At 40.5% G+C, this 13797-nt stretch overlaps 1 protein-coding gene across 1 annotated transcript in view; it reads left to right on the top strand.

Moving 5' to 3' along the window:
- The first annotated feature begins 1758 nt into the window (after positions 1-1758).
- Positions 1759-13797, top strand: part of LOC119490821 (NADPH oxidase 4) — a 21315-nt gene continuing 9276 nt past the window's right edge. The window contains exons 1-9 of the mRNA XM_037774311.1: positions 1759-2113; positions 2509-2604; positions 7717-7827; positions 8092-8176; positions 10206-10303; positions 11154-11181; positions 11570-11642; positions 12126-12206; positions 12811-12970. Of these exons, the coding sequence (XP_037630239.1) occupies positions 2057-2113; positions 2509-2604; positions 7717-7827; positions 8092-8176; positions 10206-10303; positions 11154-11181; positions 11570-11642; positions 12126-12206; positions 12811-12970 (789 nt within the window). The 5' untranslated portion in view covers positions 1759-2056. The remainder of the gene's footprint in view (positions 2114-2508; positions 2605-7716; positions 7828-8091; positions 8177-10205; positions 10304-11153; positions 11182-11569; positions 11643-12125; positions 12207-12810; positions 12971-13797) is intronic.

The following is a 13797-nucleotide window of genomic DNA, read 5'->3' as shown; positions in this document are numbered from 1 at the left end:
CCTAACCCCGGAAGAAAAAAAAAAAAAACAATAACGAAAAAAGAAGAAATATCTAAACTAACATAATTTTAAAAGTACACAAAATGTGCAGAAAAACTTAACCAAACAGTGGAAAACAATCCAATAAAAACAATGAAATACATACAAAAAAAACAGTACAGAAGAAAAGAAAATATATCTAAACATATCAAAAGATAATTAGACATCATGAATTAAATGTGATGCTAATTTCCTATTAAAATGTTCTAAGGATAACGAGCTCTTGATAACATGTATTTTGGTGTTCCATATTTGTACACCACAATATCTGTAATTGCAAGTGTTAATAAGATAATAATAAATGGATTTTGGTCCAAATCTTACACTAGAAATAAGTAATCAAAGGGATTTTTCACAACCTGCTATCCCTAAAGTTGTTCTTAATAATTAGTTTTAACTGATCCATAAAGCACTATTATTATTAATCATTAATAATGCGGTTAGTATCAATTTATAACCCCTTTATAAGTGCAAGTGCCATTTAAACTTTTTTATGTAAGTCATCCTGTAGATGAGGGTTATATCCTCCTGAGACCCAGCCCATTGACATGTGTCCTCTGTACTGGACATTTTGTCCACATGCATATCCTGTTACTCTTTTGACCTACTCTATCAACCCCTGGTGTATTGTAAAGAGGACATCCTAGGCTTTCCAGTGATATGGCATGTGTTGTTTTTTTAATCAAGTTGAATGTATTCTTGGTTTAATATCACCAATAATCTGTTCATTTTTTTTTTTGTCTTTTCACGCTGAAATAGTCCTGTAGTCCACTATACAGTGGATAATAAAAACAAAGTTTAACAAGCCTAAATTGTTAAGATTTTCTTTTAACCCTAAATAGGAAGGAAATCACAAAAAAAAGTAATTGGAAGACACTTTTTTTAACTCGGTTAGATATATGTTCTTTTCTTCTGTACTGTTTTTTTGTATTCATTTCATTGTTTGTATTGGATTGTTTTCAACTGTTTGGTTAGGTTTTTCTGCACATTTTCTGTACTTCTTCTTGTTGTTTAACTTTTGTTTTATTTTTAAAATGATGTTAGTTTAGATCTTTCTTCCTTTTTTCTTATTGTCTTTTTTTCTCTCCTGGAGTTGGGAGGAAGTCCTTTGTATAATCCTGTGGCTTCTTGACCTCTCCTGTCACATTTCTTGTTTTTTTTTTTTCATTGACTGGATTTTGTGCAGTTTTATATATGTGAAAATAAAAATAAAATAAATTAAAAAAATATATGATGATTCAAACTCTTTATTAATGACTTATTCATTTATAACAGAAGATTTGATGCTTCATTGGAAAGTGAACGCATATATTAAGAGATAACCAACATTTATATCTGCTTTATTATCAAATTTAAAGGGTAAACACCTGCCAAAGCCTGTGGCTTCTTGACCTCTCATGACACATTTCTTGTTTTTTTTTCATTGACTGGATTTTGTGCAGTTTTATATATGTGCAAATAAATAAATATATTTTTTTTCAATCTGATCCATAAAGCATTATTATTAATAATAAATAATGTGGGTTAGTATCTATTTATAAGCCCTTTATAGGTGCAAGTGCCATTTAAACTTGTTTTATGTAAGTCATCCTGTAGATAAGGGTTATATTGTGAGACTATGGCGCCCTCTAGTGACAGAGAGGAGCAGTGTGCAGCAGTGTTCATTGTTCTCCTGTCTAGTCTGTCTGTTTGTTGGTTACCTTTATTCACCCCAAAGTAATTTCTATTCCAGATGTGTTAACTGCTCACTTCAGGTTCAGACCTGCTGTAAAAGCGACCTGACACCAGATGAGGAGTGTTTCAGACTTGTGGGAGGATGAAAAGTGGAGCTGCTGCTCAGAGCAGCCAGCAGGAGTGCAGGAGGGACTGAGCAGTAGGAGTCAGACACCGGCCGGTCTGTGGACACTGAGACACACTGAGAGACAGACACACGGATAAGACGCAGAGCTGCAGGGAGGACGAGGCTTTACCTTCGTGGATAAACTTTTGGTGCAGCTGCTGAGCCAGTGAAGGCATCATGGTTGTGTCTGTGCGGAGCTGGGTCGCCAACGAGGGAGGAAAGCATCTGGTCCTGGTGGGGAGACACTTTTGTCAAGAGATTTTTACATCTGGTCGCTTCAACTCTGTTTGTTTTACCTGCAACTACAACTTGCAAATTGTGTTTTGTACAAACTTCCATCCTGAGGAGGCACTACATGAATTGAGTGTTTGTCAGTGCTCTATAGTGAGTTTATTGTACTTTATGTGCTGTCTCCATACAGATACAACCATTATATACCATGGATTTATATTTTTCTGAAACATGAGATGCTTATTCAGGGACAGCCCAACAAAAAACATTAGAGAGGCTGTTTGGATTTTTTTTTTTTTATTTCTACTGTATGTGTTGCTTATGTCCCAATGATGAATATAAGGCTGTAGTTTATACTGTACATCCTGTGCTGTGTGTGTGTGTGTGTGTGTGTGTAGATGCTGTGGCTGGGAGCAAACACCTGGCTCTTCCTGAAGACCTTCCTGCTGTACTCCACTGGACAGCAGTATCACTACCTCTACAAGATGCTCGGGGTAAGACCTGACACATTTACATACTGCACACTGCATTTATTATCAATACTTAATACTCAGTACTTCTAAAGTTATAATCTGTAATTCAGATATAACCAAAAAGTTTGCCCCTACTACCACCCAAATTCAAACTACGGGTTCGTAACATGTCGCCACTTCCAAATAGATGGATAAATGTTCTAAATATTTAGTTATTAAAGTTTTTATGATGCTATCACATTTTTTTTTTACATCAATAAATAAGTATACTTTCAATTACAATCATCAAAGAAAGACAAAACTTTTATCTGTAAGTTAAACTCTTCCTTTATTGTATATGTGTGAATAGGCTCAAACAATACTACATGGACCATTAAACAACAAAATGTACAGAACAAAAGTTGCTATAAGAAGATTTGGTTTGATGTTTAAAATATTAGGTTCATATCATGTTCATTTATTTCCCCATAATTCTCCAAAAGTCACATTGTGGCCTGGGAGGAAGCTTTAATACTACATAATTTGATCAGCCAATACATTGTTTAAGAAAAAGTGCTTCAGATTCCTATGCACAGCATCAGTAAGACTTAATAACTACCACAATATAACCTTATTATATGTACAATATATGCTGATGTCATTTTTATGGCAGATATTTTAACAAGTCACAGTCAGAAAAACACAGCTATTATAAACAATACAATAAAGGATGGCTGAATTCAGGGTCACACTGTCACGGCAAGCCATCGTTAATGTTATTAGTAACACATGTGCTTTTCTTACTAATGACAAATCAAAATGTTTGCTGTTGAAAAGACCTACGCTCGCTGTGTCTGAAATCACTCCCTTTTTCCTGTGTAGTTACTATATTTAACCTGTGTGTCTGCATGTGTCTGCATGTACACTACTTTCTGCCAACAATCCCACAATGCAATGTGCTGCTTTTTATAGATGCAAAAAAATTACAGCTCCGTCAAACTACACCTGTTAGTTTTGACACAAAATGATTCACAAGTGTCCGAAATCTCAATTTACGGCTAACTATTGAGTAAACTAATGAATATCTCTTATACGGGCAGTAGTGAGCAAGTGAACAAGTGAGTGGTTTTAGACACAGCCCTATTGTCAGATGGGCCCAACACACCTGGCTGTGGTCCGCTCACACAGGTGTTTTCACTTATTCTGCTTGATTAGATTTCTCCTCAGGACTGTGTTTGTGTGTACACAGTGTGTGATTGTGTACAAAGAGATGAATCTAGTTACATGAAATAGCAGTTCAGACGGAGAGAAATCAACAAAGAGCTTCTTTAAAAGCTACATTTCAAGAGTAATAATTGCATCCTCAACAGTGACTAACCACTCGTAGAGAATACATTTCAAATATTCACTAAATTGGCCCCAAAATTGGCCTTGTGACACTTCTATCAGACTGTACGTTTTCATCAGTAAAGGGACGAAATCTCTTGTCTTTGAAGAACCATGCTGCTCCTGGCTTCAGAGACTTCTATTTATATCACAGCAGCAGCTTCTGTGATGGATGGTCGACTGTCACATGAAGCTCTAATGAGTCGGAGTTGTGACTTTAAACTCTGTGATGGCAATTACCCACATCTGTGTGTGTGTGTGTGTGTGTGTTCACAGGTTGGCTGGTCTGTGCTGAGTCTAGGGCCGGTGCAATAGTGACATGAGCCTGGGCCATAGAAATAGAATAGGAGTAGAACCATGGATGTATTAAGAGAAGTGGATACAGTGTTGGAGACGGGGACCCTTTCATTCCTATGAGAGTTGCTCATTGGCGCATGAAGCCTAAATGGCTCGACTTCCGTCTGGAAAAGTACCCGTATCTTGGCGGACCATGGGCAACTGGAACATGCGCAGTAGAGTCCGCTCGGTCACATGACTCGGTCACGGGGTCCCAACGTCACGGTCTGGGTCTCACTCACATGAACGGAGGAGGGGAAATAACTCTGGATTCAGCTATAAGTGCATTTTACAACTTTAAAAATGTTTTTTTTTAAATAAGGGCTATTAGAGTGTTCGTACTGGGAAGTTGATTCACTTAAAAAAAAATGATCCGCTGAGTTACAGACGTCTCTTTCCCAATGTAAATCTATGGGGAAAACTCTTTTTGGGCCCAATGGCATCACGTGACTGACACGGAAGTTGCAGTACCGCCGTTTAGCCACTACGAAAGTCCGGATCGTCGACCGGCGCACTTCCTCGGGGCTTGAGTAGAACAGACACTCCAATTCAAATCAACATAGCAGGATGGTCAGAGCAGCGCCCATCTTTATGTGTACCAACTGTTGTAGTTGTAATGGGCTAACTTCCGTATAAACTAAACCGACTTCTTTGGTAATGTTACGAAGCATATTCATCCACACGCTCTTGTCGCAATGTAGGAAAGCACATTGCACATTGCAGGAATTCGATTTTGATGCCTGTTGACTCATGTGAGCGTTGGTGTAATTGTTGTCACAAGTTCATGTTGGTGTGTGTGTGTGTTTTATGCACGTTTGTGCCAGAGCAAATGCTCCTTGTCTTTGGAGAAAATCATACAATGCCACTGACATTACAGTCCAATCACCTCATACTGTCTAAGCTCAGACACCGCCTGTTGTTCTCCACCAGCTGTTTTCTCCCTAATGTTCAAGACCTGCGTTTGGATTGTGTCACTGAAGAAAATACAACATGAGAAATGTTTGTAGTATGAAATAAGAGTGCGATTTGGCAGCGAGCAGTATGTGTAAGTGAGCTATTCATGCACTGCCTGTACGGTGAGTGGGAGGCACAGGGGAGAGAGGGGCAAGTGTGGGCACGCCGCTGGCTCTGACTGAATGCCTCCCTGGAGGGCTTAAGTTTATGTGTGTGTGCACATGCAAGATGGAGATGTATTTCAAAGCTTTAATGCTGCCGAAGGGAATTTAGATTCAACTTCAAAAAGCATCTTATCTCATTCACCTGTATGATTCAGTGGGTGTGTGTGTGTGTGTGTGTGTTAGTGTGTGTTTTGGTTTTTTGGGGATGTACAGAAAGCAGGATATCAGATCTCCTGCTTGTGGTTTTGCCGTCAGCTGCCTTTCAGTGGGAAGCTGTGTTGAGTGAATGTGCGTGGGGAGTTTTTAAAGGGTAAAGGTATCAGACTTTTAAGTGGTAACCTTGACTTGCTATATGTAGATTCTCACTTTGACCTGTTTGTGTGCTCCGTTCTTATATTTCAGAAACCATGCAGTGTGCCTTGTACTTTCAGTCAGTTGAACTGCAAATTGTGGTTCCTCATGTCCTCGTGGACTGTAGGTAGATTGTCATTGTCAGCAGCGGAGTTCTTCAGAGGCAGACCCTTAAATTAGCAAAATAAAATGACAAACATGCCCATAAAATCAGCCCAAAAAAACAAACCGTTGATAGACAATATATTCAGCAAAAATGCCAAAAAATAATCTTAAAAAAAAACGTTAAAAGAAGGGGGAGAGTTTAATACTAATGCTTTAATAATATGATTTTTGGGATGGAGTATCTCTTAAAATATTGGACTACAGTTCCACACATGACCTGTCTCTCTCTCTCTCTCTGATCAACACACTCACTCACCTTCATCTCTCACACTAGTTGTTTGAGTTTCTCAGGGATAATGAGAACAGACGGCACCAGCAGTGCTCAAAGAGGCTGCCAAGAAAATGTTCAGATGTGCTGAGTTACAAGTACATCCAGTGTTTTGGCATGAAAACAGCTTTGATTACTGAGCTGTAGTTTGTGATTCATGAAGTCAGATTACATAGCGTGTCTCTTTCGGTAAATTGCACTCTTATCATCCTGGTGTCAGCTGCTGTATCAGCCAGACACGATGTTCCAAGCTGTAGCAGAAAATGTATCTTTATGTATTTATTAATTTGACAGACACTTTTTCCTGAAGTGATGTTCAAATGAGGTACAGTCCCTGTGCCTCAATCTACCTACTCTCGGAAGAGGTAGGACGTCAAGTGATTTTTGAAGACATATTGTGAAGATGATTGTTGTGAATGACGAAAGTTCATAAACCTTAATGGGGGCATACAGGTAGGCGGGTGCCATGTTAGCAAGAATCCACAAGAGTTAGTTTATTGTAGAGGTTTTCAAACTGTGAGGCAGAGTTGTAGGGGGATTCAGAAGGAGGGATATGAGGCAAAGATACTCTGTGAGGTGAAAGGCACAGGTATGCTGGTGTTCTAAATACAACGGGAAGTTAGTTTCTGTAGTACTGTGGTCCGTTCACCAACACGGACAGCAATTGCAGCAGCTGTGGCTGTGACACACAGCTCATGGAGGCTATTAAGGTACTTAAGCTACTTCTTTTCAGAGTCATAACTCAGTCAAATATCAACACTTTCAAAGAAGGCTATTATCATATCGTATAAATGTATTGTATATGAATCAGCATTGGAAAAAAAGATTCCTAAAACTCCACAAACCTGAGAATCATGACATTTTTAAGTTTTCTTCAGTATCAACGTATTTCAATGACAGTTGTGTTGTGTACATCCATGGGCACATTGCACAAATGAACTGCTAATTTTGCCTTTTATTTGCCCTGTGTTGAAAACATGTGAACATTTGAAACAAACGACTTGCCCACAGTGTCAGCCCCGGCTTTATTGGAGTAGGAAAACACAGAATTACTCAGACATTAATCTGTCTTTGCACCCAACTGGAGACTCGCTTGTGTAGGAAGCAATGATAACAATAAACTAATCTTTTATTATAAAACGTACTTTTGAAGTATAATGTGTTTTGATTATCATTTAAAATAGATTCACCTCAGCCATTTGAGATTTTTAAAAGGATATTTTGAATTTCTTTTTTAAACAATTACTAAAGAAGTCTTTGTGTGTCATCATCCTAACAAAACTAAATTAGTGAGGGATAAAGGAGAACGATTATTAGCCCTCATACTGAGAAGGATAAAGATGGTTTTAAATAACCCTGTGTGGCGGGGAAGTCATGCCTCAAGCCCTCAGTGTGCACATTGAATAGTCCAAATCTGAATAGGAACTGCTCAAAAGTTGTATCTTAATCCGCCAGATCACTTTATATCCGCTGCATCAGGCCTCATTTCAACAACCTGCCTAACAATGTGTATTTGTGTGTGTTTCCCAGCTAGGGCTGTGCATCAGCAGGGCGTCTGCGTCTGTGCTGAACCTGAACTGCAGCTTGGTGCTGTTGCCTATGTGTCGCTCCCTGCTCACCTTTGTCCGAGGAACACACACGGTAAGAAAGAGACTGAAGGGGGAGGAAGGAAAGATAGAGGGATGGGGAAGAAAGGAATTATTGAGTTGGAAAAATACATTACTTATGTCACTTTGAATGATATAAAGTTGTTGATTTTTATGTAAAAATGCAAGAAAACAGTTATAATTTTGGTGCATTATTGGAGAAGATATATTGTAAATGTAGGGAGGGGAAGAGCATAAGTTGAAAATTAGTCATGTGCATTATATTGAATCCTGTGTTGTAATGCATACGCTCATGCAGGTATCGAGCAGAGAGACTCGCAGACTGCTGGACAAGAGCAAGACCTTTCATGTGGCATGTGGAGTTTCCATCTGCATCTTCTCTGGTAAAAACTGTCACTAATCACCACAGATCACATGTCTTCATGTATCACTGTGTGTGTGTGTGTGTGTGTGTGTGTGTGAAGTGTGGATAAATGGACCTGGGCTGGCTCAGCATTCCTGGCGTACCAGCTGTGATGTCCCTCCAGCTGGTCATGTGTGTTTTTGCTGTCTAGTTGTGCGTGTGTGTGTGTGTGTGTGCGTGTATGTGTTGCTGCTCTTGTGAGTCTCCTCTCATGACATCATGGGAGCCTCTAGCAGCTGTGTGTCTGCTGGGTCTCTGCTTAACAGGCTTCTTCCTCTTACTCATTCATATCTTTTTTGGGAAGCCTGGCTTCATATCTGTACAGCAACACGAGACTCTCTTTGTCTCACGAAAAAGACAACCTAAGTCAGCACTAGCCACTTATATACACACAACCACATGCTGTGTGCTTTTCCTCACAGTGATCCAGTCATTGTATAGAAGTCCTGTTGTTGTCCACACATACCAAGCAGATTTCCGCAGCCTCTAAAAGCTTTAAATTTCACATTGGACCTGTGAATTAAAATGTTCAACAACTTAAAGCAGATAGCATGTAGAGGAAAACAGGATTGATTTGAAAGGGATTCTTCAGCGATTTAGTATGTACTTCCATACAACTGCGGAAGTGGGGGCGGGGAGGGGGGTTTAGAGACAGATTAAAAAGGCGTGGTCAAAATCGAAGCAGCAGAAGCCAAGATATGATGGCTTTAGTTTCTAGTGTGGGTCAAACTCCAGAAACACTACATCCTACACTTCCCATAATGCTACTCGATCGAGTGTATTTCATGGTAAATGCCCATCATGTCTTTATAAACCAGTTTCCAAGTGAACCAAAACACAGGCTGCCTGTGTGGTCATTTGTTGAGATGGACTCTTATAAACGACAGGTTAACATGAGTGGAAGAGGACTGACCTGGAGGAGAAGGGATTTTTGTGTACAGTAGATCAGTGCCGAGTCAAAGTGAAAAAAACGTAGACAGCAATATTTCAAAGTCCGCGATTCCCTGCATAGAAGTGGCAGCTCTTGAGACGAAGAAGATAAATTCGCTCCTTTGTACACGCCCCACAACAAATTCATTTTTTAATTTGATCCGCTTTAACTTGTGCGTTGTGAAACCGAACGAGACTAAATAGAAAATAAACCAAAGTATCAATTTCACTCCGATTCGGATTAGCCAAGCTTGTGAAAGCGCCCTTAGTTTAGTGTGTCAGCATGCTAACATTTGAAATTGTGACGTGCTGATGCAGTGAGATGAACATTTTGTGCCAATCCACCCAAAGTAATTAGGATTCATCCTCTGTGCCAAATTTCATGGCAAACCGTAGTTGTTGAGATATTTCAGTCTGGACCAAAGTGGTGGACCGACCGGCCGACATTTCCATTCACAAAGCCAATAGAACGACCCGGCATCTGTTCTTCACTATTGTCATCTGTAAGCTTAAGTCCTATTTCTTCATTGCCATTCACACACATGCACACATCTCCTCCCTTCAGGCAAAGCTCTCATGTTCTAGTAGCGGAGTTCCACAGTTCTGAGACAATAAATGACAATGAAGACAGAGAGACCGCAGCAGGGATGGGGGAGAGATACAGACTGAGAGAAGAAAGAAAGAGAGAGAGAGAGGGAGGGAGAGAGGAGGGTGGGAAGCAGTGGGAGTGAGAAAGGATGTGAGTTAGAAAAAAGGACCCTTGTGTCTCATGATTACGCCCTCTAATTCCATCAGCTGTCGAACGGCTGCGTGGTTAGCCTATGATGTCAGGGAGGTGTGTGTGTGTGTGTGTGTGTGTGCATGCGACAGTGAGTCAGGACGATGTTTTGCTGAATTTCTGCTGAATAGACAAAGAAATGTTTGTACGAGTGTCCTCGAACAGTTCATTTTGACTTTTATAATTACGTGTGTATGTGTTTGTTTGAAGCAGAGGAGCTGTCCTGTATGTCTGCTGGTGGCTGGACACTAAAATGTGTGTTTTAAATCAGCATTGTGTTTCCCTTTCTCTTCTTCTGTAGTTGTACACGTGTCTGCCCATCTGGTGAATGTGGTCAACTTCAGTGTGAGCTACTCGGACGACTTTCCTGCTCTCAATTTGGCTCGCTACAGAGGAGAGGTGAAACACAAACACATTTGCAATTTATACTTGTGAGGATCCTCATTGACTTGATGCATGGAATATTTTCTCCGGTTTACCTTGCCCTCAGACAGCTATACAGTCTACGTTTCTGACGGGGAACTGAAGCCGTTATCTATGCTCTTGCCAAAGCAACCAGACTCCGTTGAAAAAAACTGAACTGTTACCTTGTTGCCGATTGTGGCAGCGATAGACCTGCAACCCTCCGTGTTCTGCGAGGTAAAATTCCAGGTTTTCTCAATGGAGTCTGGTGGTTTTGGTGAGAGCGTAGATGGATACAACAGCTTCAGTTCCCCATTGGAAAGGGCTGTCTGACGGTAAGGTAAAGCAGTGAAAATATTGTAAATATAGCGCACACTTTAACTTACATTGATTTTATTTAGGTAGGCATTTCCTTTAGGTGGCTTAAATACGTTTTTCTACCAGCCCCGTCCACAGCAGTACATTGCTTTGCTCCCGTGTCGGTACTCCTGTCTGTTTCTCCAAATTGGGGGAGTGCCGACTGCCATCTACTGTAGATAATACACTGACTATGGATAAGTACCTCATACAACCCCACTTCAAAACACCTGAACTATCCCTTTAAGGCCGAGGTATGCTTGAAACAAACTACGTTATGCTTGAAACACGTCGTCCAAACACTCTCCTCAAGGGCATCCGTGGTGTTTCACTCAGTTTCACATAAGAAAAGTGACGAAAGTAGTTGTTTGGTAGAATGAAAAATAGATAGAGCCCGAGAAGGAAGCATCAATCCTGCAACTCACCTTTGCACATCTGGTCAAGCGCGGCATAAAGTTAAACATTTTTTTTTTTTGTGTTTCCTTCCCAGGATCCCAAGCTGATCATTTTGACCACAAGTAAGAAGAACTACTCTTTCTTATACAGTTTTGTGTAAAGACCAGATGTGTGTGTATGCTGGTATGTCTTTACTTGTAGCAATGAAGGTGGTAAATGTGTTGCAGATTAGAGTGGCTTTATGCCAAGACAAGAAGAGGTCATGCTGTGTTTAATCCTCTTTTTCTCTTCTCTGTATATTTGCTGCTTTAGTGGGTAAAATAAGTCATGTAGAAAAAAACGGGATTGCTGGCTAACTGTTAAACTGTTTACTTTTTAAATTGAATTATGTGGGAATATCATAGTGAGCAGACATCTTCACTTGGATGTGTCTCACATGTATGTGGTGTGGGATGTTACATGTAACTTGACTTTTGTGTCTCCGCTCTCTAATTGGCTTCTTCTCTTCAGTCCCAGGAATCACGGGCGTCCTCTTGGCTCTCATCCTCTTCCTGATGTTCACATCTTCCTCATACTGCGTACGGTAGGTCAGCCAAACCACCTTTTGTAAAAGTTTCCTAAAGCCTAAAGGTCACTCTTTAAGTGTGTAAAGTCATCTCAATGAACATTTTGGTTTGTACAGAAACAGGGTATACTTTAAGAAAACAAACATGAAAGAAGTTGCAGTAAAAGAGGACGAATACAGGGTTTGATGATGTTCATTGTTTGGCGTGTTTATGGGGGGGGTCGTTGTGTGTAATGACCCCTTCAATATTGACCTCTGATGTCCTGCTTACTCAGGCTCTCTGAGCTGGGAGTCTGTGCGTCTGGTCCTGAACAAACTCTGACCTCGCTTTCTTCTTTTGTTGTCTCTGCTCTTTTTGTGTCTCTCGGTCTCTTGTTTCCTTATATCACGTTACAAAGTCATTATTCCTCATTTACATCTATTTTGGGCTCTTTTAAAATATCATCTGTGTTTTAAAAGTAAGAGTTTCTTTGAAAATAATCCTATATGTTATTTTTTCAGGTTGTCCAAATATGAGATCTTCTGGTACACACACAACCTGTTCATCATTTTCTACATCATCCTCATGGTGCACATGGTCGGGTAGGTTTGGGGGCTAAGCACTAAATCCAGTGTGTGCTTGTACGTGAATTTATCTCTGCATGATCCGGTCAGTTTTTCTGCACTGTTGGTACAGATTGTCTCCCTCTCAACCACTTCGTCCAGAACAAGACAAGATAAGATATGAAAGTCACTGAGTGGGCAAATTTGCTTGCTTTATACAAATGACTAATATTGTCCAGAAACCCTCACAGGTACTGCATTTAGCATTCAACAGGCAACAACAGCTGTCAGTGTGCTGACTTGACTGTGACTTGACTTGTCTCCTTGTAAAGGGGAGACTCGTGGGTACCCATAGAACCATGTTCATTCACATGTCTTGAGGTCAGAAGGTCAAAGGACCCCTTTGAAATGGCCATGCCAGTTTTTCCTCGCCAAATTTAGCGCAAGTTTGGAGCGTTATTTAGCCTCCTTCCCGACTAGCTAGTATGACATGGATGGCACCAATGGATCAAAATGCTCCTATTGGATAATGTGAACATTCATATGTAGTTTATTGTCTTTTTCAATAACCATATCTCAGAAATCCTAAATATCACTAAGATAACCAAACTAACATCACCTTGATACTTGTCTTTTCTGTTAGAGGAGCTCTGAAGTATCAGACCAACATCGAGGCCCACCCTCCTGGCTGCCTCGGGGCCAATCAGAGCAGCACAGAGCAGCAGGGCGAGGAGCTGGAGCAGGGTGTGGATGAAGAGAGGAGATGCGGAGAGGAGGCTCACTTCCAGCCACACTACCCCCAGGTCTGTGAGTGTGTGTGGGCGGTCTATTACGTGTATCTTGTCATTTAAATGTATTTTAGTGCGTGTTGAAGGAAGTGTACAAACCTGTAATAAGTGTGTGTCTGCGTTGTAAGTGTTGTACATGTGTGTTGAGTATTTGGGAGGTGTTGGAGGTTAGTCAGTCCTGGTTTATTAGAGGTGCAGTGCTGTAAGGGAGGGGCAGGCATCCTCTTTCTACATCAAGGCCTGTGTTTGTGTGTGTTTCTTCTCGCGTGTGTGATTATGTGTTTGCACGTGGTCGTTAAGCAACGAGCTGGTTCCATAAAATCCCCCTTAAACCCGATTGTGCGCTGCAGGGTTTACTGGAGTTGTGAGCAATTAGTCCCCTACAGGTAACTGCCAACAGAAACAAACCGAAACACCACACACTGAGATAGAAAGGTGAAGAGATTTGGCATGTGTTCTCATGAATATACTCTCTTTTTGATTCAGTGCCACATTGTGTTTTGGTAAAACAAATTGGGAGAATTGAATGACGGCAACTGATACAACATAAGATTCCCAACGCTTGCTGTATCAGAGCTAACGCTGCACTCTTCATATCACATATACTGTAATTATGAGCTAGTGGGAGGCTGATGTTTTAGTCAGTAATGTCGAGGAGGAATCTTTGACAAGTACAATGTGTTCACTTAAGACCGACTGCTAATACACTGTCTATTCGTATCTGTTTTCAAATATGTAACACAGTAAAAAATAGCTAATTTCTGCTCAGTTGTAATTTATCTGGCGTGATTATAAGGGAAGCAACAAGGGTAACAATCTAGGATACGTGCACGATTCCAGAT

Source organism: Sebastes umbrosus, chromosome 7, assembly GCF_015220745.1.
Source record: "Sebastes umbrosus isolate fSebUmb1 chromosome 7, fSebUmb1.pri, whole genome shotgun sequence".
Taxonomy (NCBI): Eukaryota; Metazoa; Chordata; class Actinopteri; order Perciformes; family Sebastidae; genus Sebastes; species Sebastes umbrosus.
This window is presented reverse-complemented; position numbering and strand designations above follow the sequence as displayed.